The following is a 23,860-nucleotide window of genomic DNA, read 5'->3' as shown; positions in this document are numbered from 1 at the left end:
GAGCAAATGGACATTTACATTGCACTGAGGTTATTACTATGCAACCATAGTAATGCACACCTCTAGGTTGGAACCACCAAAACGACGGCCCATGCAGGGAATGTAAAATGCATGCAGGTTTTTCTTACCTAATAACAACAACAATAGTAACAAAGTATTTCAATCCAGAAAATTATTAGAAAAATACCTTGGTGATGTGGTCAAAATGCCTAAGCATGCTGAACTGTTTGGGTTGCAGGCGAGCTTCAAAGTGAGCTCTGATAACAGGAATGTAGTGCACTATGAGCTGTAGGCAGCGTGATGAGAGGGCTGTGAAGACAGAGAAGAAAACAACACAGAAGAGCTATTACTATACTATGAGATCTTTTCCTATGCAAACTACAATAAAGAAAACATGCACAGCATTCTGCATGAGGAAATACTACTTTTATTTTAGAAATTCACCAACAGCATGTTCCTAAGGCTTACTGTGCTAGTACACAAAGGTTAATCAGAAGGCAGCTCTTTTTCATGAACTGAATTTTAAAATATCTATTGCATGCTAGCTCCTTCACATACTGCCAATAAAAGAATTTGCAATACAACCACATTACAACCACAAAAAAATGTTCTGGAAAAGCTGCCTACTCAAAGTTTCTTTAGAAAATTGAAAAGGGAATTTACATGACCATAGAAAGTTTAAGCCAAATCCATACCTAAATTTTTTGTAGTTATTGTTTTCAAGCCAACCACTTGCAGGGCACCTGCTCCAAGCACTAGCTGACAACTTCTTGAGTTGAAATACTGAGAAAGAGAGAAAGAGAGTAACACAGTGGCTGATGGGAATTGGGAGTCATGTTGCAGTTATCTTATGATCTTATAGACAAATTCATGGAAGATAAGGCTACAAGTCATGATAGCTGTGCACCGTCTCAGCATCCGAGGTAGCATGTCTCCAAACACCAGTTGCCGGGGGGAAGGAGTGGGAGAGGAGAGGGCACAGTGAGAAACAGTTTGCTGCTTGACTGGAAAGTGCTTCAGTCTGACCCAGCTGGACTACGTCCCCCAGAGCCTCTGGAGAGGGTTCTAGGAGTGGGGAGGAGAGACGTGAGCTTGAAAAGCCTCTTTCCATGAACTGTTGTTCTAACATTCTTAGTGCAGATTCTGTATCGTACAGGGTGGGGGGTGGGGGGTGGGGACTAGATGAACTCTGGGATCCCTTCCAACATTTATGATTCTCGCTTCCTCATGGAAAGCTAAGACAACAATGACCAAGTTCTTAGTTTTTCTGAGACATGCAGTGCCACAGTACTTATTTTATTCCAGCTAGATACTTGCAGAAATCAGTGCTAAAAAAGAAACAAACAGCTCTTCCAAGAAACTGAAAATACTGGCCTTTATCAGCAGCATTCAGTCAAATGGTCTTTCAAAGCACAAGGCAAGGCCTTTGAATTTGTTCAGTTATAGATTAAGTTATTCTTTGTTTTACTAATTTGTGGTTTAATCTCAGTGTCTGAAGCTGATCCAGCTGGCTGTGAGTTAGGAGCAGCACAAAAATTAATAATGACATTCAACAGGACGGAGGGAAGGCATATGGCTTAAATATCAAAGTCAACACTGGGAGTTGCTTGGCATCCCACAAGGTGAAAAAATGAAGAGAAAGCTCTCTTACAAACTTTTGTGTGCATCAAAAAGAGTTCAAAGTCCTACACAAGTTTTCTGATGTTAACAGTTAAACTATTTTCCTTGACCATACCTATTTATTTTCATAAAGCCATTTCATAAAAATATATTTTAAAAAGCAAGGTACATTCCCTGCATTTTAGGAAAGATCAGAGGGAGCTGTACCTTTAGTAAATCAGACAGACGGGTAAGCATGTCAGTAGCTATTGAGGGGATGCTGTCCACGCACTGGCAGTATTCAAGGATGATTCTAATTAACAACAACACTGTCCTGCAAGACAAAGAATCAAACATACACACTCAGACCATATGACAGACTGCAAGTCATCAAAACCTCTTTAGAAACACACTTCAACCTTTTCCTTCTCATCTTTTGCTATTAGCCAACACCATTGCCTGCCAATTTCTACTGTGGCTCCTGAATTCTATTTCCAGGTGAGTTCAGCTCATATGCCATTGAATTAAATGGGGAAATTCTCACTGGCTTCAGTAGAGCTAGCTTATGGTCAGTGAAAGAGATGGTGCATTTTAGGGAAAGTCACAAATACCAACTACCAATGTGTTTTTGACGGAGTAGAAGGGTGCAATTTTCTGCAGCAAAATGGTAAAAGATCTGAAGTTATTTCAACGAAGTATACTGCTGTGACCACACACACACACACACACACACACACACACACACTGCTCAGCAATTCTAAGAAGCCAACAGCAACTTATCCAAAATAGACAAAGCACTCCTCTATGACCTCTAGAACCATCCTGCCAAATTTGGTTAAGATATCTTAAGTGATGACTGAAAGCATAAGTGTTTAGATAGACAAACAAAATTTCAAAATATACAGTAGATTGGTGGAGTGGTTAGTGTCGGACTAGGAACTGGGAGAGCAGGGTTCAAGTCCTTACTCGGACATTAATTCCATTGATTGATCTTGGGCCAGTCACGGTCTCTTAGCATAACCTGCCTTACTGAGTAAGGGGGAGTACCATATACACCACCTTGAGCAACTTGGGAGGAAGAGCGGGACATAAATATAACAATATAAAAAGGGAATCCAGCATTAACAGTACAATCTTCAGCTAAAACATAAAAATACTAATGCATACCAGTTTCTCTTGTTTTATATTCTAGAGGCTCAACCCAGAAAAAAAAACAACAGGCATCAAAGTTAATCAACCACTTTCATTTGTTGATCAATTCACTTTTAGAGAAATCATATAAATTTACTTCTTCTTCTTTTAAATATTCCTACTCTTACTTAATTATTGCTATCCCAACTGTACATTGGGGTCAGAGCAGCAACATCAATTAGATGAAAAACTTTTTTAAAAAAATCTTATTTTTGAATCTTTCTTTTTACTAGCATTTCCTAAACATTAAGTTCAGAGCACACAGCAGAGACTTAAAACAGAAATACTGGTGTGGTATGTACCATATAATATCTCTGGCTACTGATTTTGGAGGAACCCAAATTATCACATGATGAGATCAAAAGAAAGAAAACAAACATTTGACTGAAATTTGCTGAGGATTTTAAAAAGGGAATTATATGCAGGAGACTTACTTGGGAGTTTTCCTCAACTTTCACAAAAACTAATATTTTAATATTCAAAAGTGAACTTGCCATGATGGGGAACACACATGTCTTACCCAACAACAGCATATTTTTGTCCATCAACAACAAGGAAGTCAGTTGGCTTTCTTTCTTCAGGTGCTAAAACAAGTGAATAAAAAAGGAGGGGGGATCTAAAATTAAAAACAACACAAATAACATTGCAACTGTCTCTTTAAAAAAAGGCCCAGGGATGAAAATTACCCTGTACCTTACTCCTCCATTTCCACTTTATAACACTGGCACGCAGTCCATGCTTAGTCCCCCGGCGCATGCTCAGGTGCCGAGGGAAGAAGGTTCTTCAACAGAGTCCCTCTAGGTACTTTACAATGCAGAGGCGCAAGGCATGCTCTTAGTCAGAAAGTATGGACAGGCTGAAGAACCCGCTTCCCTCCATTTCTGAGCATGCACCGCCCACACAACTTGTAGCACTCAGGATTCTCTCACAAACATGGGGGGGGGCATGTTCCCTTCAGGCGCCTGCTGCTCGCAACTATCCACACCAGCAAAAACTGGGAATTGGGGGGGGGAATCCTTAACTTCCAGCCACTTCTGTTGGACTGAATTCCCAACGACCCCTTTCTTCCTACTCAGGAGGGTGAAACAGGCAAGTTTGAAGGGATATGTAGCAAAGAAGAGTCGGGGGAGGAGGACACAGCAGCCTTGGATGGCGGTGAAGGTTGCAGGGAAGCCCCAAAAGTGGGTGGTCTGGGTGGGAGAGAGAGAGAGTGTGCACAGGGAAAACCAAATCCTGCTTCAGGTGGCTTATTTTGGTTCAGAACTTTGCTTCCATTTGGATCGAAGTGGAACCTTGCTTTGGTTTGTTTTCTGAAGCTTTGAATGTCTTCTCCACTGATAAAGCACGGAAAAAGAAGGAAACAGAAGGAAGTGGTAGTGTTGGTAAAGGGAATTCCTGTCCCGCGGACGGGCAGGCAGTCCTTTTCTGACCAATGAGCATGCTGCAAGTGGGCTGACACGGGAGCTCCAGTCTCTTTGCCGTATGAAGGTTTGTTTTGTTTTGGGCCGCTCCAGCTGCTGCCATGAAGCGAGCCAGGATAGATTCTAGGGTGGAAGAATCCCCTTCCTTGTCCTGAACCTTGCTCTGAGATGGGAGGGGAGGAGCAAGAGGCTGCAGTCAGCGGCGGGTGGGACATGGGTGGCAGCCCTGAGGAGGCAGCCCTGCAAGGTATGACAAACCTTCCCAACTCCCACCCTCTGGCCTTTGCCTTTTCTCTTCTTTTAATTTGGTTGAACATCCTCAGTTTGCTACTGTGCTTCAAAGTAAACTAACCCTTTAAAAACGGTCTACTGCTCCCGAAACATAAAATTTGCCTGTCAACATTTTGCAGCATCATGTCCACATGGAAATTACTAAAGTAACAAGGAGCCAAGAAACTCACCTCCTGTTTTTTTTTCTGGTAAAGCAATTCGGCCATCTGATATAGAATCCACAAGATCCTGAAACTCTGCCGGAACATCAGCTTGCTTCCAGCGCTCGTTATCTAGCAAGAGGCTATTTATACACATAAAGGAAGGGGGAGTTCAAAAATTAGAACACATTGCCTTGAAGAGCTGTGTGTCCATACTGATTTCAAATTTCTTACCAGGATGAAATCATGAAATAGTCAATTGATTCAAATCCTAATCAGTGGCAGGCATACTAAAGAAAGCTGTACTGGCAAAAGCCTTATGGAAATAAATGAGAATGAAAATTCATGAGGCAGTCTGACCATCAAGAGATTTCATTCCAACTCATACATCCATATGTCAGGAGTGCTCTGATGGTGTTTCCTGCTTGGCAGGGGGTTGGACTCGATGGCCCTTGTGGTCTCTTCCAACTCTATGATTCTATGATTCTATGATCCAGTGAGCCACATGTGTGGCCATCAGTAAGATGTGGAAAGGCATTTTTTTGAAGTGAGTTGCCATACAGTTTGGACAACTTCAACTAAACCACCTCTGTTAACTGTAACACCAAAACTGGGTAACTTTATGGGAAGCACCTCCTCACTTTTCACATGATGCAATGCGCAGAAAGTTGTTACTGTTTATGTGTACACTGGGCCTCAGATTAAACTACTGGGTTGTTTTTTTCTTTGACTGTTTATTATTGCATTTATATTCCACCTCTAAGGAGCTCCAGGTGGTGCCCATGACTCTTTCCCCCATCCTCAGTTATCCTCACAATAACCCTGTGGGGCAGGGCAGGCTGAGTGTTGGCGACTGGTCCAAGGTCACCCTGTGAGCTTCATGAAAAGGGATTTGAACCCTGGTTCCTCAGATCAGACGACACACTTTAGCCAAACAATTGAGCCACCTGACTTTGCTCTGAGCTAAGAACAATGCCATATAACTCAGGGAAAAACCTGATACCAAATAGAGGCTGGAATGGGAAGGAGTTACAAGCAACAGAAATGGCACTGCCTCAGAAACTGAGGTCAGGGTGGGCTAAGCTACCCAACCCTGAGGCAGAAGGCTCTTCTGGAGCACATTTCTCCCACCTTTTGCCCTTTCATTCCGAAAGGTGGTGGCAGTGGGAAGCTTCAGGAGCTGTTGCATTAAGGAGCCTGGAAGCCAATATGTACATAATCACAGAAAGATACCTGAGTTTGGTCTTTCTTTCCTCATGGAATCTGTTTACAAATCTGTTAGCTTGACTCTGAAGTGCACCACGCAATGACATACTCTTCCTGCCACAGATTTGTTCTGTATCCAAGATGAAAGTTTCCATCAGTCGAGAAAGAGCAACAAACTCTGTAGAGTTCAATTTCTCCAGGAACCCATCCTAAATGAAAAAAGTGACGTAACAGCATCATAACTATTTTCATTGTTATCCTACCCCATTATAAAGGCTGAAAAGGCTATGCAGTAAGGAAAGCGCCATCAGCATGGACTATCTAATATCATTATGTCATCAGGTGTCTGACAGGTGAGTGACCTGAACCGCCAACAGTTCCTCACCCTGGGCTATTGTATGAATATCATCTCAAATATAAAGCAAAGCCCCTTCCAACTTTCAGGCTATTTTTAGACATCAGTCCTGTTGACTGTGTTGGGTCCAGGTGTAAGGACATGATTACATTAATGACCCTAGCTGGACCTCTTCTGGGACGCAGGTATATGCATGGAACTTACTTTTGCTCTAGCCATTAGGAACTTGACAGAACGATCATGGCAAATATCAGAGGCACTGTAAAGTAGGTCCTGGATATTGTTTGCTAATCTACCTAGTTCCAGTTCTGAGAGCTTTATGTCCTCACCAATCCTGAAAGAAATAGAAGGAAGACTTTGTTGACACATAATTTTCAGCTGAAACAATCCAGTGGCCCACCAGTCTGCTCAGAAAAGGAAATGATTCACATGCAACTACATAGACAATGAGAACTTTGCATTTTGATGTCAATAACAATCTCTGAACTGGAGCAGAATTGACTTTTCAACTGTCCAATAGATAGCAGCAGCAAGTGAAGTGCCAAATAATATATACCAAAAGACCAAAATTAAAAAACAAAAAACCAAGCAATTGATGGCCAATTACTGATCATTTAAGTCTTTTACACCGTGTTTACATTATTTACACACCATTCCACTAGAATACATTTTTGTTTAACATAGTATACACTAACCTGAGTCTTTCCAACATGCTATTTCCAGAGAGGGAAGAATATTGGCAGCTTCCACAGCTGCCACTCGCCATGAACCACCATTGGCAGGACTGGCAGCAACAGCTGCAGATATGTTCTATGCTTATGATAATATTTTATTCTCTTGTTATTTATGCCATTCTAAATGTGCATTTTATATTTTATTTCCTTTAGCAATGTTTTCTTTTTAAATGTGTAAGATGTCTGTTTTGCTTTATTTGCTGTGTTAAGTGTGCATCCCGTAGTTTATCTCCTTTGTAATGTTTTTTTCTGACATCTTTAAGATAATATTTTAGTTTCCTGTTAATCATGTTGCTTTGAATGTATACTTTATATTTGACTTTCTTCAGTAATGAGGTTTTAAATGTGGTTTTTCCCTAAAAATATGAGGCTGTATAGAAATGAAATGGGGGAAAATATTAAAGATCTGCCTTTTGACTTGTTGAGTGGCCACAAGTGTTCTCCAACTAAGGCTGGTCCAAGATGTTACCAAATATCATGACAGGGAAAGGCTGTGGATGGCTGGTAACCTCACTGTTGTGGCGTCTATGCCTTGCTCTCTGTATAATATCTACTCATAAACACAGGAAATTCTATGTCCATATGGTGCATCAGTGAAGCCAAAAAGGAGGACTGAAACCCATTCCTAACTCATATGGGTGTAGAGTCAGGGAACACAGCTAGGGCTCTTAAACAGGGCAAATGTTTAATGGCTATGGCTGAATGAGCAGACTTCCATTCACACACCGTGACTTCCCCTTCTTCTCTTCTCCTCTGCAGCCTTCCTGCTTCTAACATCTTCTCTGCAGTGTCCCCATAAGACCCTGTTGGGTACAACCTAGAGAATGCTATGAAACTGAAGGTGGTAGACTCAAGAGTTGAGAAGCCAACATGGGCAGAATATGCATTAAACTTGAAACTGAGTTTTAGGCTCACATTTTTAGAGCATCTGGGAAAGTTTACTTTCAATTTCAAATTTAAAAGCAGTGAATTTGTGCTAATTTCGTTAATTTGTTTAGCTGCAGCGGGGACTGAATCCTGCTTTTTTTTTTTTTACTACCTACATGATGTCAATTCCACCTGGTGTAATGCTGGACGAAGTCTGTTCCTTGCTAGATGAGGAGTCAGTGGTACATTCTGGCTCAGATACAGAGTCACTGCTGCTGGGCTCACTGTCTGGGGAAAGGTTTCTCTGAGAGGCAGAATAAGCTGCTGCAGGCGGGAGGTCTCCTTCACTGAAGGCATCACTTAGGAACATGCCCTCATGCGCCAGATACACCAGTTCTGCGTCTATGGTACTGTCCTTTGCAGAGTTCTTCTGAGCAGAAGTATCACCCAGTTCCTTGCTCCTCTGGTTCTTGTCTAAAACCAAGAGAACCACTCTTCTGATAACATTTAGTGTTGCCTAAGATAAAATAAGTGCTGGTTAAAAAAATTGAGACAGTGCTGAATTCCTTGAAGAGTACATCTTTTAGCAAGAATGTTTCTATTTTAAATACTGCAAAATCTGAACACAACAGAATGATTCATATCCACTATGTTTACATCATTTATGCTGCCCCATAACATCTTCTGTCACTTGCTAAATGCAATAATCATGGTGGTTCATATGAATTCTGCAAAAAGTGACTGGCAGACTTTTAAAACTAAGGCCAATAAATTTATGCCACTTACGCCATTAGGCCATTTCCCCAAATATTTTTCTAAAAGGATAAAACATGAAACATTAATAATGATAGTGTTATCTTTCAGGGCTTGATCTAAGGTACGGTATCAATTTCAGAGTTCTAGAATTATCAGCACGTAGAGAGATTTAATTGATGAAGAAATTCACAGTATTTTCCCACACCACAATGTTGAATCTAGTTTTGTTACACTGTAGAGCTAGGGATGGAAGGAAACAGTGATTTCCGCACCACCCTGTGTTCCTCACAATCGGCACCGTTTCTTGTTCTACTGCAGTTTAGCTTCTCCTAAAATCTACATTATTCATCTCGCTATCTGCTATGTCTGAAACTAGTGTAGCTAACTGCATAATTAACGCCAATAAATTCCAATGGAAGGGAGACATTAAAAAAAATGTAGAAAATAATGCAATCATGTAATATTCGCACAGTAAAAAGATTGTGAATACAGCTTATACAGTCATACCTCGGGTTACAGCCGCTTCAGGTTGTGTTTTTTTGGGTTGCGGACTGCCGAAACCCAGAAGTACCGGAACTGGTTACTTCCGGGTTTCGGCGGTCGCGCATACGTAGAAGTGCTAAATCGTGCTTTGCACATGTGCAGAAGTGCCAAATTGCAACCCATGTGTGCGCAGATGTGGGTTGCGAACGCTGCAGGCTGCGAACGTGCATCCCGCACGGATCATGTTCACAACCCGAGTGTCCACTGTATTTGCTTGTATGATTTCCATTCCTGACCTCAGAGGAACATGTGAATTGTGGTAATTTTCACTTCCATTTCCAGCTGTACAAATAAATTATAATGCCATACAAGGATACAATTCATTCAGAAGTGTACTGTAAATCTAACAAAGGAGGGTAAAAATTAACACTCAGCTGAAGCAATACCTCTGGGTAACTTATAGGCAGGAGCCTTAAGGCTTGATCTCTCAATTTAAAATGTGATTCTCCTAAGAGGCCCCAGGATGTCAGCGATTCAGCTTTGAAGAACAATTAACCTGCCAAAGGGATTATGCTCTGAGCAAGGGGCAGTGAAGTATTGCCTGAGATTCAGTCTGCCTGCTTTTGGATAATGGCAGAGGACTCTCCAATGCCTTTCATGAAAACTCACTCAGCTGATGCAAGAGACCCAAGTCCACATGTATCAAAATTCAATTGGTTTAATAACAATATAAAGTCTATAAAGTACACTTCTTACCTTAATTCTCTTGAGAAATAAAATAAAATTAGAAAATATATCTTTCAGTAGATCAAACCACTGTGGAAAATTCATCATCCTCATTTGATCTGCAAGTCTATGAAGAATACCATATAACAATAATTACAATTTCATTTAAACTCAGTTTAACTCTCATCCTGTAAGGTGGCCTTGGGTACATCCTTGCCAGTTCTGTCTTCAGCTTCTCAGGCTCAGCTTCCTATCTCTAAAAAGGTATATTAAGGTCTACCTCACAGTGCTATTATTATGGTGAATGATACAAAGACTAGCAGTACACCTCGGGGGGGGGGAATGCATTAATAAAAATGATGAAGAAGATCAACATTAAATTATGTTTACATAATTTCTGTAGCAAAATTTGTATTCTGAGGTTTCAGAAACTGAAGACTTTCAGGAACTTTGCAGATAATTCTGTAGTACATGTAAAGCTAAAGGGACCCCTGACCATTAGGTCCAGTCGCGGAAGACTCTGGGGTTGCGGCGCTCATCTCGCTTTACTGGCCGAGGGAGCCGGCGTACAGCTTCCAGGTCATGTGGCCAGCAGGACTAAGCAGCTTCTGGCAAACCAGAGCAGCGCACAGAAACACCGTTTACATTCCCACTGGAGCTATTTATCTACTTGCACTTTGACGTGCTTTCGAACTGCTAGGTTGGCAGGAGCTGGGACCGAGCAACCGGAGCTCACCCCATCGCGGGGATTAAATCATGGTTTATCCTGATGAGAATAAGCAGCAGGTGGTCTCAGCTCCCACACTTCACCCTCCTCTCTCCTCCAGGAGGAGATTTAAAGCTTTCACTTCTATTTTTTGATTAACTGGAGTTTATCATTACATCTGAACCCTAAACAGAAGCTAATCTTAACTATGGTTTGTTGAAACAAGTAATAATAATAATAATAATAATAATAATAATAATAATAATAATAATAATTTATTATTTATACCCCGCCCATCTGGCTGGGTTTCCCCAGCCACTCTGGGCGGCTTCCAAAAGAATATTAAAATACTGTGATACATCAAACATTAAAAGCTTCCCTAAACAGGGCTGCCTTCAGATGTCTTCTAAAAGTCTGGTAGTTGTTGTTCTCTTTGACATCTGGTGGGAGGGCGTTTCACAGGGAGGGTGCCACTACCGAGAAGGCCCTCTGCCTGGTTCCCTGGAACTTGGCTTCTCGCAGTGAGGGAACCGCCAGAAGGCCCTCGGAGCTGGACCTCAGTGTCCGGGTAGAACGCTGGAGATGGAGACGCTCCTTCAGGTATACTGGACCGAGGCCGTTTAGGGCTTTAAAGGTCAGCTTGATGCTTGAGTTCACTTCTTTCAACAAACCATTCTTAAGATTGGACTTCTGAACTGTACATAGTTTGAACTCAATAAAACCTGTAAAAGACAAGTCGGAGTCCTGGCTGTTTACTTGCGAGCAACCACCTACAGACCTGACAGCGTGTTTTTAACATTTTGTTGGGAACTGCCCAGAGTGGCTGGGGCAACCTAGCCAGATGGGTTGCAAGTAAGTAAGTTCATTATTATTATTTATGCTTAGTAGCTGCTAGACATGTCATAATTTGATCACTTGTACTATATGTTTATAAAATTAAATTGGTCTTCCCGCCAACTAAATCTTTGTCATTTTTGAAAGGTAATATCACAAATTTTATAGTCTCTTATTTAGTATACCTAAAATCATTTCCTTATTAGGCACTACCCCACATTTTCTTTTTAAAAAATCATTTGTACAGGAAACTACCGTGGAGTTATCAACATTTTCAAAAGTAGGGGGTTCATGGCTTGGCTTTTGAAAAATAAGGGGTCCTCAGTAACTAGCTAATTGGGAACCACTGATGTATAGGATTGCAGCCTTAACGTAAGTTTTTCAAAATTCATTCTCTCTCTATGATGACCAGAGGAAAAGGAGATAAAGCTTTGCACCTTTAATGCCATGTAGGAGAGAGAATTTCAGAAAGTGTATCTTGCGTGACCTGCCATTTTCACCTCTGCTGTTTGCACACGATCAACACATGCACTCTTTCAAAGTTATGGGAATTATGCTAAAAGCACAGATGCCAAAAAGAAGTAAAAAGCATGTGGACAAAATTGGTAGGCAATTCACGGATAGAGAAGCAAATGGTAAATCTAGTTCATAGCAACTCAAAGCTTTATACTTACTTAACAACCACATCTGTGTCTATTTCTTCTATTTGTGACACTGTATTAACCACACACTGCAAAGATATAAGAAAAATATGTCTTAGAATTAAATTTGGAGAGAAAGCTTCCTACCCCTGAATCAGACACTTCCTGATTATCCTAATATTCAGAGCTGAAATAATAAAAACTTCACAATGGAAAATGAAATTGGACCACACATGCATTAGGCAAGTCTGCTCACAGATCACCTTATTCAGCTTTATCTTCCTCCTGCTAATTATTGTGATGTGTGAAGAATGATGCAGGAAACTGAAGTCCAGGTTTAAGGACTGAAGCCCAGGCCACTGAAAATGTTCACTCAATCCTGCCTATGGTTTCCAAATACCTTTTTAAAACATTTGATAAGTTGTCCTGAATGGGTAAGTTTTGTACCCTTCAAACATTATTCTGAGTGCCTATTCATACATTACTATGAGAGCACTGTATGTTACACATTCACATTTTAAGTGTAATTCATGTGTGTCACATTCATGTTAAGTGTATGTGTAAAAATCTTATGTGTACAGTAAAAAAGGAAAGATAATGAAACCCTGAAATGCACCAAGTATTGCCTACAGCAGGGGTAGGCAACCTAAGGACCGTGGGCCGGATCCGGCCCAATCGCCTTCTCAATCCGGCCCGCAGATGGTCCGTGTTTTTACATGAGAAGAATGTGTGCTTTTATTTAAAATGCATCTCTGGGTTATTTGTGGGGCATTTCCCCCCACCCCATGGTCTGAGGGACGGTGGACCAGCCCACAGCTGGAAAAGGTTGCTGAGCCCTGGCCTATAGCCTTTCAAAGCTTCTCCTTCTTTGCTTCCTTTCTAGTTTATGCTAAGCCTGAAAAGACTGTCCAAAATAAGCCAGTGTGTTTAGTACCCAAAGAATATAAAATCTTTTCAATACTAGGATGAAGATGATGTCTCTTTTCCCAAAACAGCACAGAAGATTCAAGGAAGATTGGGCAGAGCTAAACTAAAGAGGAGAGCAATAAATGGCAGGTGCAGGAAGCCCAATCCAGATTGGGATAGATGCAACGGTGGTATTTTAGAGCAGCCTTCCTCACCTTGGGTCACCCAAAGCTGTTGGATGACAGCTCCCATTATCCCCAGTCAGAAGGCCAGTGGTCAGCGATTATGGTACTCCATTATTTACAGCTTATAAAAAATACATCTATTTTTAAAATCTAGTTATTGTTTCAAACAACAATCAATAAGCAAAACATATGATAAATCAACAAAGTATATCCATTCTTTGGGCTTTGTATAACTCATGATAGAGAAAGAAAACCGGTTTAGATACTTGGAAATATCAGAAGACCTGAAGACATACATAAAACCAGTGCTTTTTTTCTGGGGGGACGAAGACCCCTAAACATTTTGTGAAACTATGTACTTTTTCTATTTCCTGTATTTATTTTTCCCAATTTGAACTATAAAATGGTGATTTTCTTGAATCAAAATGAGAGTACCCCTAAATATTTTTTTAGAAAAAAAGCACAAAAAACACACAAAACATTTAACTACGATATACGTGAAAGGTAAAAATCCCTCAAAAATAAATTACCTGTTTAATTATATTTTTTGCCGTTACAATAATTTCATCTCCATATATTTCAAAAAAATTCAATTTCCTTTGTTTTAGAAGTCCAAACACTAAAGATACAAGCCTTTCCTATTTAGAAAAAAAACAAGAATAAAGATCACATGTGAAAGAAGGTAATCAGAACTCAAATGGCAGATTAGAACCTAACTAGTGCAGATAAATTAACATGCTAAATAGCAAATCTGTTGGAAAGTACAATAGGAGTTAGTCTCTGTACTATTAAGGTCAAGGTTTGATTCTGGCCCGGCAGAAATTATTGGCTGCTGCAGAAGCCATGTGCTACAGATGTATACTTTGCATTCATCCCCACATACTACGCACAGAAGCTAGTTCTGCTAAGGACAATACAAGCTACGTATTTGTGCCTTCCATGAATGAAGGAGTGGACAAGTGGTATGCATTATGACACAGCTGAGAAATAAAAAAGAACTGAATGGAAAATGCCAAAATTAATGCTTTCAAATCACTGAGAGGATTCAAGATGTGTTGGTGAAAAGTCATTTTGTAGAGGAGAAGTGAATGGAATAGGCATTCTAAATGGGGAGTACTGTACCTCTTCCAGAATCTGACATTCTTCTTCCAGAGGTCTATTTAAGTCACTGTGAGCATAGGTAGAAAACTCTGCAATCATCATTTTATCTATGAGTTTTTCTAATTCACATAGCTGTGATCCAAGATGCCTGTTCAAGAAAAAAATGTGTGAAAAAGTTAAAATAATTATGGGAGGGAGCATGAAAGTGCCATTATCTCAATATCAGGAAAATATGGGGATGTATAACTATCATCTGGGTAATTTCTACACAATAAATAAAGGACACTGAATACAGTTTATTTACGTTATGTCTTCCTTTGCAGCAAAAGGAAAAAAAAAACACTTTTAAATTCCACTGTGACATTAATGTCAGACATCTCCATGAAAAGAGAACAATTTGCTATAAAATACGCATTCTAATTACACACTTCGTGAGTAACCAAAGACTCTGGAGAAGTCAGCAGTCATGGGAGATGCTGACAGATCCTCTTAGGGATCAGTAGCTGGCTAAAAAACAGGAAATAGAGGGCAAGAGTAAACTGACTTCTAACAGTGGAGGTATGCGTGCAGTAATGCTTCCCCAAAGATATTTATTGAGGTGAGAGATATCTATTTTTTTCAATAAAGAGATGGAGTCAGAAGGGGCAGTGAGAAGACCAAGTTTGTAGAATGCAAGGAGATCTAAAAGGATTTCTAAAATCTGGGCAAACAGAAAACAAAAAGGTAAATAAGAACCAACGCATGGAGAACAAATCTAAAGGGGCACAATTATAAGTCCAGCAAGAGAGCATCACGGGAATAAAAAAGCTGAGCTTCATTCAATGACTATTAGAAAAGCGTTTAACATCCTGACACAAATCTAAGGGAAAGAAACATCTGGAGCACTGGACTGATTTCTGTTCGACGTATCTCAAAAAGGATGACTATCTTCACTCTAAGAAAGGCTTAGAAACAGGGTTTCTCAAACACCTGAACCCTGGATGAGCTTATGAAGTTCTCATTGACCCAGTGTAAATGAATAAAGTGAGGAAAAGCACCTATAGACAATTTTTTTAGCAGCAAAGCAGCACGGTCTGAGAATATGGTTGTATTGTGGAATCATCTTGTTAAAGACAGAGGTTCCTCACTGGCAAGGGATGCTCACTCTGCGCATGACATGCCCTTTTCTGCAAGCTTCTTTTCCACCCCTAATTCATTTTGAGCCATAGGTCTTTAGTCACTCCTTGCACAGCCCCATCAAGCCCAGGAGTCATTATCAGCCACTTTGGGAAACCCTGGACTAAAATATAAAGGACCTTTTAGTCTAGAAAACAAGGTTTTTTTGGAGGGAGGAGTGTGACAGTGCTTTATTAAATTATGGATGGTGTGGAGGAAAATAGACAAAGACAACTTTCCACCTTCTCTCATAATACTAGGTGACCTGTACTCAACCATTGATCTTGATTGGCCTATATTTAGGACAGAGAGGAAGGGCAGTCTGAATACCCTTTACTTTTGCATTTATGTGGCATACAACTATTAATGTAAATAAGAATTCACACTATATCAAGGATACTTTTAGGGCCTTTTAAAAAAACTGACTAATTACATTCTCACTGGACACTAATATACTGTAATATAATTAACAATATAGTAAATTAGTTCAACTCAATAACATATATAAAGATACCACTTATAGGTGGTACGCAGCCAAGCTTTACTCACTTAGTCGTATCCATTAATTTCAACAGCTCTACTCTGAGTTAAATTGAATACCAACTTAGATCTGCATGAACTAGATATCCCTTGAAACTGATCATAATAATTTTATATGTGATTACGAATTTCTATTGGAATGTCAAATGTCACCTACCGGAAGCTGTGAATGCCCTGGAGCTCCTGCTGTAGCACCTCTTGTGTCGTTGCGATCAAGTCTAAGGCTCCAACAAACTCAGAAGTAGACAGTAATAGTTGTACAGTAGGCTGTGTCTGGTGCACTGTTGCCATTAACTTCAGTTTATTATATGCTTTTATACAGTTATTTCTAGTCAATGATAATCTTAAAACTTTAAGAGATCCTTCACACATTACTTTATCAATTTGGCCTATTTTATCTCGAAGCATTTTTACAGCCTGGGAGGTTTTCCTGAGGTAGTCTTGCAGCTCATGCTGGGAGGTCATGGCATGAAAAAATGCTTCTGAGCGGAGAGAGATTTGATGAGCGATATTTACTTCCACAATATCCAGATAGTGGCTCAGCTTAAGGGAAGAAAGAGAAATCAATATTGTAACATTTGTGCTCTTAATCTACCACAATCACTGTCACAATACCAGACATTTAACTCAAGTAAAATGGGCCTTTACAAATCACACATGCACATACCCAGGAACACAGACCATATTTAATGAACACTGGATTTAAAATTAAACAAAGAAAAACAAGGAAAAAAGTACCGAATTTTTCGCTCTATAGGACGCACTTTTCCCACTTCAAAAATGAAGGGGAAATGTGTGTGCATCCTATGGAGCGAAGACGCCATAGCCCCGCGACCCTCTCCCGGCTGCAGAGGTGACGCGCGGCTATGGCAGGAGCCTCTCCGCTGCGCCTTTCCGCTGCTCCCTGACCTGCTCTTTGGGGCTGGTGGTGGGCTTCCCCCCGCCAGCCCCAAAGAGCAGGTCGAAAGGAACCTGAAGCCTGGAGAGCGAGAGGGGTCAGTGCACACCGACCCCTCTCGCTCTCCAGGCTTCCAAGGTAGCCGCCTGAACGCACCTTAAACGGCACCTTGTTTTAGAGCGGGAAAACAAGAGGGGGAAAGTTCTCCCCCTCTCTGCACAGCGCCTCCTGCCGCTTCACTGAAGGGGCGCTGGGCAGAGAGGGGGAGATTTTTTTTTTCCTTCTTGTTCTCCCCCCCTCTAAAACAAAGTGCGTCCTATTGTCCAGTGCGTCCTATGGTGCGAAAAATACGGTATACAGCATGACACTGGAGGTGTATTTCAATCTTCCTGAACGTTTAAGAACAGGCTTGAAAGCTGCCATTCTTCAAGGAGGAAAGTTTCAAAATGAGACTTCAGCATGAACTGGCTAAGTTGGAATTAATTTGCAGATTTGATACTTTCAGATCAATAATGACTGGAAGTGTCTTGTGCACCACAATATTATCTTCCATTAAAAGTTCATATACCCTATTTAACTTGCTTTTGCCGATTCATTACAAGTTTGAGTAATGAATACCCACTTTCCTGTTAAGATATTGTAGAATCATAGAGTTGGAAGGGACCCCAAGGATCATCTAGTCTAACTCCCTGCAATGTAGGAATCCTAACTGAAGCATCCAGGACAGACTTCTGCTTAAAAACCTTCAAGGAAGGAGAATCTACCACCTTCCCAGGGAGTCCATTCCACAGTTGAACAGCTCAGTTCACTTATATCATGCTCACTTACACGCTAAATTGTAATGTGGCATTCTTAATTTTCTGCACTGCCTTCTGGTCTCACTATGTAATAAGAACTTCTCACTGTCACCCACCATTCTTTGGGCTGCACTCAATTATATCTCTGATGTGCGTCAGACTATTTCCCACGGCAAAACTGGTGTGGCTTTTCTACTGCTGAACAAAGACGGCTTCCCCATTTTTGCTCCTTTATTGACACAAAGGTATTCCCACTCAGTTGTTCATTTTTGCCTCCTACCTATGCTTCATGTAAGCTTTAAAATTTAAATGTATTTTCAGGTGTCTGACATGTTAATCCACCTCAATGTGTGTTCAGTGCCTTTTTAGAAAGCAACAATCTTTTTTTCGAACACCTCCTTTTTTTTACTGGAGGCAGGAAGAGTCTTCAGAATCTACGACCATCCAATCAGCACTCTGCCCAGCTGGCTTCTCTTTGAAACAGAAAGAATCTGGGCTCAATTAGCGCTGATAGTCAACTGATATAGTGGTTACGGCGTCAGACAAGGATTATGGAGACTTTGTTCCAATTTTCACTCTGACATCAGACTTGCTGACTAACCTACTTCATAAGGCTGTTGTGAAGATAAATGGGAGGAAGACAGAATCACAAGTCCCACCTTGAGCCATTTTGAGGAAAGGCAGGATAGAGATGGAATAAACATAAATAAATAAATAAATTGTGCATCCATCCTAAATGGGGTAACGGCAGATTAAGAGCCTTTGATATCAGAAATGATATCAGGATCAAGCAAGGATCAAGCAACACTTCAAACGTTGATAAAGTGGCTTGCCTTAAATGCTTATGCCACAATCCATTTTTAGGGTTTAATGTTCTTAACCTTCCAACAGAAACAACCAACAGTCCTTTATAATATCTATATTATTATTATAGAGTGGCTGGGGCAACCCAGTCAGATGGGCAGGCTACAAAGAAACAAACATTTTATTCTGAAAGAGCTCAACCAGAATTACACAAGCCAAGAAAATATGCACAGTTAGCACCTTAATAAAGAAACTTCCATCACACTGATCAAATACCTGCTATGGAAACAGTTTCTTCAGTGCTTTTTTTCTAGAAAAATAGGTGCTGGTACTCACCATGAAGTTGTTACAGTAAATGTCAGTGTTTTTTAACAACAACAAAAAGAGGTGCTGGTTCTATGTCCCCTTGAGTACCCCCTGGGGGAGAAAAGCACGGAGTTTATTTACCTTTTCTTGAAGCAACTTTGAGGAAGCGGCATCACGATTTCCTTTGCCTCCAGTAGTATTAAAATGGGACCAAGGTAATACTGCATTAAATGTTAGGGGATCTTCCAAGGCAAAATCTGGTTTTAAAAAAATCTGAAAAAAGAAGTCAATCACATCTCATTACCACACATCACTAATGTTCCCGCCTTTACCTGTATAGTGCAGACCCCCATTCCTCAACCTTGTGGCCTAAGGAGGAAAGAAGGGGAGGTCACACAAATCTGAAGCTTGCTGTAGTACATTATTGCATTGGGCCTATGTATGTTTGAAATATGTTGGGATTATTGCAGCAAAGGACAAAAATAAAATAAAATGTGACTATAGTGTTAGTGTGAATAGTTAATCTTCAGAATCTAGCAAAAGAAACAACTTCAAAAAGAGGAAGATTGGTGAAAACAACTGGAAATGATGCATTTTGATAAGTTGCCTAAATTCTGCATACATTGTCACATATAAGAGTAGGATAAGCTATGCTAAAATATGTATCTCTATTCTGTACACCACCCTGAGACCTGTGAGTATAGAGCGGTATATAAATTCAATAAATAATACATACAGCCCAAATAAATTAATAAGCAAAAGACACGAGCAAAGCATTTCTTCTTACAGCTATGAAAATCTCCATCATACCTTAGGTACTTGCTCCAGATCTGTCCTGGATTTATCTAAAAATAAAATGCCGCAACAAATAGAAGATTCAAATTACATATTTTCACAGTAAACTCCAGTTGCTCATTCATTTTCAATTTTATGAAACATACAGGCCCTTATTAAACTTTGGAATGTTTCTGGATTTGGTTTCAGATTGAATATACACAAGTAAGAAAAATCTGAACTCAGTCATTTTAGATAAACAGAAGAAAATATTATTAAAGCAAATATTCTCCTTTGTAGATTGAAGAACCATCTCAGCAGGCAGTGGAGAGGCAGGTAGTCACCTCTTTCACTCTCTAGCCATTGGAGAGGGGTATAAAATTATGCATGGCATAGAGAAAGTGAATACAGAAATGTTTCTCTCTCTCTCTCTCTCTCTCTCTCTCATAAATACTAGAATTTGGGGACATTAAATGAAGCTGAATTTTTGAAGATTCAGGGAAGACAATTTGAAATATTTCAGTCAGCTAGATGTTGTATTTCAGTCAGCTAGATGTTGTATTTCACCCAGGTATTGGGTGAAATTAGAAATTCTAATTGCTGTCTTCACTGTAATTTATCTTTGCTTGCTTTATGGTGAAGCTGTTGTTTTGTTCATTTATTGGCCCTGTTTTTCTATACTCTGTCATTTCTGTATATTGTTATCTTTTTCCTGCATATTTTATGACTGCCTTACTTCATTGTTCCCCGCTCAGGGACTCAAATTATCCAATGAAGAGTGAAATTCTGGACATATGACAGCCCTAGCAAATTAAAGAGAATGACTAAGCAGCTACAAGAAAACCTGTAACCTACCATGCGTATGTAACAGTGTCCTATCAAAAGTATCTTTAGCAGGGCAAATGGTCTTGCATCTCTCATGAATCTTTTCTCTCTACAAAAGGTGAAGAAAATTCCGGGTTTGAAACATTTTTTCCCCACAGCACATTATTTAAGTTTCCTATGCAAAATGAAAATTGACTGACAAATTAAATCTATTATAATGCAATGGTGTAATTCAGGACTGCATTCCTATTAATAAAATATATTAAAGATTAAATATATATATAGGCCAATTTTTCTTATACCTTTAACTAAAGCTGACATCCTATGCGTACATACCTGGGAATAAAGCCTACAATAGCCTTTATTTCTGAGTAGCCATGCATAGGACTGGGCTATCCTCTGAAGTAGACTTCCCCAACCTTAGGTCCACATATGCTGTTGGACTGCAACCCCCATTATCTCCATGGTTGGTGGGACATATCGTCCCAAAGCACCTGAGGGCCTAAGGCTTCTTTGTAAGGTTTAGCACTAAAGTACTCTTCAGGCCTTCATCCTGAACATGCAAGGGTAGGCGGGGGGGAGGGGGGAGTGCAGGGGACTGGTGTCCATGTGTCCCACAACTTTTGTGTGTACAGCAGCACCAACCCTCCACTCTCCATCTCAGTGTGCTTAGCATGAAGGGGTCTTCTATGCAAATTCAACTGGACAGACTTAGAAGCCTCCCCATGCTCAGGAACTCTGGATTATTGGTTTCCTACTGCAAGGAAGCTTCCAAATTCATTCAGTCAAATGCATCTTGAAGTCCTCTTCAGACCTTGCTGCTCAAACTGAGAAGGGCTAGGTAGAGTGTGTGCAGACACATTCAGAGTAGAGTAGAGTAACTGTTCCAAACTTTCAGCCTTTGTGCACAGAGAGCTTGTACTTCTTTCATCACGCTGCTTAAAAATAGGAAAAACTGTTTAAATGAACAAGTTGTGTTTCTTCTCTAGGCAGATGGAATCTTTTAAAAAATGTTCATATACAACTGTGTGTGTGCAACAAGTGTAAAAATTTCCATTAAGTGTGGGCCACTTCAGATGTAACAGGAAACCACAGTTTTGTGTAGCTAAACTATGGTTTGCTTGTACATCCTCATGGTTTTCTATGAGGCTAACAAAACAGGATCTGAAACACTAGCTCAAATCTGGCTTTGCTTGACAAGTTAGCATTAACTTTAAAAAAAATTCTTTAGCATGAACTGTGCTCATCCTCTGGTCTGGCAGCAGATTCCTTTTCCCGCTCACCTCCTCACTATCAGTCCCTCACCAACCAGGCAATTTAGGTCCTAAGCCAGCTTGCAAGAAGAAAAATAAACAGTGAAAGAACTTAAAGAGACAAATACATTTTTATCATCTTCTGTGAGGTAGCAAATTAAACTGCACAGAATATGCAAAAAAAATAAGTCAGCATTCCATGGCCACTGAGCAGACTCAATCCTCATTAGGCTGTTCTGAGGCACTATGGTCTTTCTTTCTTTCTTTCTTTCTTTCTTTCTTTCTTTCTAGCTTTGGGTTCCCCCCAACTCTCCTTTTTCTGCCCTTATTTGCTACAAAAGCAACAGCACTCACAGCCTGAACATCAGAAATAGACAGGTCTATCATAGGATTTCTCTTTTACCTGAACAATTTCCTGTTGGTATGTTACAAAAAGTTCCTTGCTGATCTGTGGGAGGTAGAGCGAAGGCACAACTTCAATGTCCACAAAATCCTGTCCCCATGTTTTTGTAAAGAAATCAGATTCCCTTTTTGTTAACCGAGGATCATTTAGTGCTGCTGGGAGATTTACTTTGGAATGATAAATAGTCCATCTATGTTGATCAGCAACTAAAGATGGACTGTCACATAAACTATTAGGATCACCTGAAAGACAAAACAGTAACTTGAAAGAGGCATGCATTTTTTCCAGAATGACAAGATAAAATCTGCAGCATAATTTAAGAATTAACTATACAAATAAATATCTTAAGGAGATATTACACTCTAATTATGTACTGCAGGACTGCTCTGCACCTTTGTGTTTAGACTGAAATATATCCATCTTATCTTAATATTGCTTTTAGCATTCAGGGTAGAACAGAAAACTCTGAACTCTCCAATGTTGGCAGTGAGGTAGCAGACACAAATTTCCATGCAGCATGTAATTTCAGGTATCAGAGAAATGAAGCGCATTAACAATTGTTATCTTTGTGCATTTTGCAAAGCCTCACAATGACAGACCTACAAATCCTCTACACACTGAAACAGTCATCATGTAATTTACTATTGTTTGCTCCTTTCAAAGGTACAAAAATAGCAGAACCTAAGAGTATAATTAAGAGAAGAATTAGAAGGCAATGCAGCATTTCAAGAGTTACATAAGCCTGAAATTGATTTTAATTGTTTTTGCTATAAAAACAATCTTATTGAAATTGATTTACTACTCATCCAGCATGTTATTTTCATTCAAGCTCACATAGGCTATCAAGTTTAATGCAAATATCCAAAATTTAAACATTTACTGTTTTTTATGTCTGTAGCAATATGCAACTGTGCAATAAACAAACTAATGTCAATTCACTATTTAAGGATTGTATCTGTCTAAGTCACACTCAGAAGAGACCCCCTGAAATCACTAGAATGTCACGTCCACAGAGATCAACATGTACACAATGTGTATGTTTAACAGCATAAACTTTACCATGCCTACCCTGCTAATGACAGGCATCTCTCCACTTACGCGTGTTCAATTCATGTACACACGCAGAGCTGGGAAATAATTAAATAAATCTATTTAATCTGCAAAAATGTGTGAAAGGGGAGGCCTGTGGAGAGTTGGAGTTTGAGAAAAGAGGTTTGGAGGGAGCGATTGTGCTGGTGTTTGGCTTTTTAAATGGTGTTCCCCACTATACATGATTTCATGTGTACCTGTGGTACCTGGGAACATAACCCTCATTTAAGTGGGGACACGCGTGTATCAAACATAGATCTCAGTTTCCATGAGATATGGGGAGTGTATGGGGAGAGGGAGAGGAAGGGGGGGGGAGAGAGAGAGTTAAGGGTAAGGGTCTAGACCTAGTAACTTTGAGATCCTACCTGGCGCCTTCATTATACAGTGGTGCCTCGCAAGACGAAAAGAATCTGTTCTGTGATTCTGTTCGTCTAGCGGTTTTTTCATCTTGCGAAGCAAGCCCATTGACGGATTAGCGGATTAGCGGTATTAGCGGCTTTTAGCGGCTTATCGGATCAGCTGATAAGTGGCTTAGCGGCTTAGAAAAAGGGGGGGAGGGGAAAAAACCCGCAGGAACTCGCAAGACATTTTCGTCTTGCGAAGCAAGCCCATAGGAGATTCGTTTTGCGAAGCACCTCCAAAACGGAAAACTCTTTCATCTAGCGAGTTTTCCGTCTTGCGAGGCATTTGTCTTGAGGGGCACCACTGTACATCTTTAGGTGCCAGGAAAAAATGTTCCTCTTCAACCAGCCCTTTGGTTGATTAACATTCTATGTCCTTTTAAATGTGTTTGTGAGAGGGGGGTTATTGGTGTGTTTTGGTTTTGTTCTTGTTTCTTTATTTTGTTTTTATGCTGTATGTATGAATGTCTGTA

General features: G+C 40.2%; 1 protein-coding gene across 4 annotated transcripts in view; it reads right to left on the bottom strand.

Annotated features, from left to right (window-relative positions):
- Window positions 1–23,860, bottom strand: part of VPS54 (VPS54 subunit of GARP complex) — a 44,008-nt gene that overhangs the window by 8,121 nt on the left and 12,027 nt on the right. For all 4 annotated transcript variants that reach the window (XM_083495133.1, XM_083495132.1, XM_083495135.1 and 1 more), the window contains exons 3-19: window positions 21,898–22,139; window positions 20,272–20,350; window positions 19,453–19,487; window positions 18,784–18,915; window positions 15,995–16,380; window positions 14,164–14,290; window positions 13,572–13,679; window positions 11,984–12,039; window positions 9,800–9,896; window positions 7,981–8,321; window positions 6,408–6,537; window positions 5,876–6,057; window positions 4,673–4,785; window positions 3,311–3,374; window positions 1,828–1,933; window positions 696–783; window positions 188–309 (exon numbers count right to left, since the gene is read on the bottom strand). In XM_083495133.1, the coding sequence (XP_083351259.1) occupies window positions 188–309; window positions 696–783; window positions 1,828–1,933; window positions 3,311–3,374; window positions 4,673–4,785; window positions 5,876–6,057; window positions 6,408–6,537; window positions 7,981–8,321; window positions 9,800–9,896; window positions 11,984–12,039; window positions 13,572–13,679; window positions 14,164–14,290; window positions 15,995–16,380; window positions 18,784–18,915; window positions 19,453–19,487; window positions 20,272–20,350; window positions 21,898–22,139 (2,408 nt within the window). The remainder of the gene's footprint in view (window positions 1–187; window positions 310–695; window positions 784–1,827; window positions 1,934–3,310; window positions 3,375–4,672; window positions 4,786–5,875; window positions 6,058–6,407; window positions 6,538–7,980; window positions 8,322–9,799; window positions 9,897–11,983; window positions 12,040–13,571; window positions 13,680–14,163; window positions 14,291–15,994; window positions 16,381–18,783; window positions 18,916–19,452; window positions 19,488–20,271; window positions 20,351–21,897; window positions 22,140–23,860) is intronic.

This window comes from Podarcis liolepis, assembly GCF_965112155.1.
Source record: "Podarcis liolepis genome assembly, chromosome: 3".
Lineage (NCBI taxonomy): Eukaryota > Metazoa > Chordata > Lepidosauria > Squamata > Lacertidae > Podarcis > Podarcis liolepis.
The sequence above is the reverse complement of the archived record's forward strand: the minus strand, read 5'-3'. Positions and strand labels throughout refer to the sequence as shown.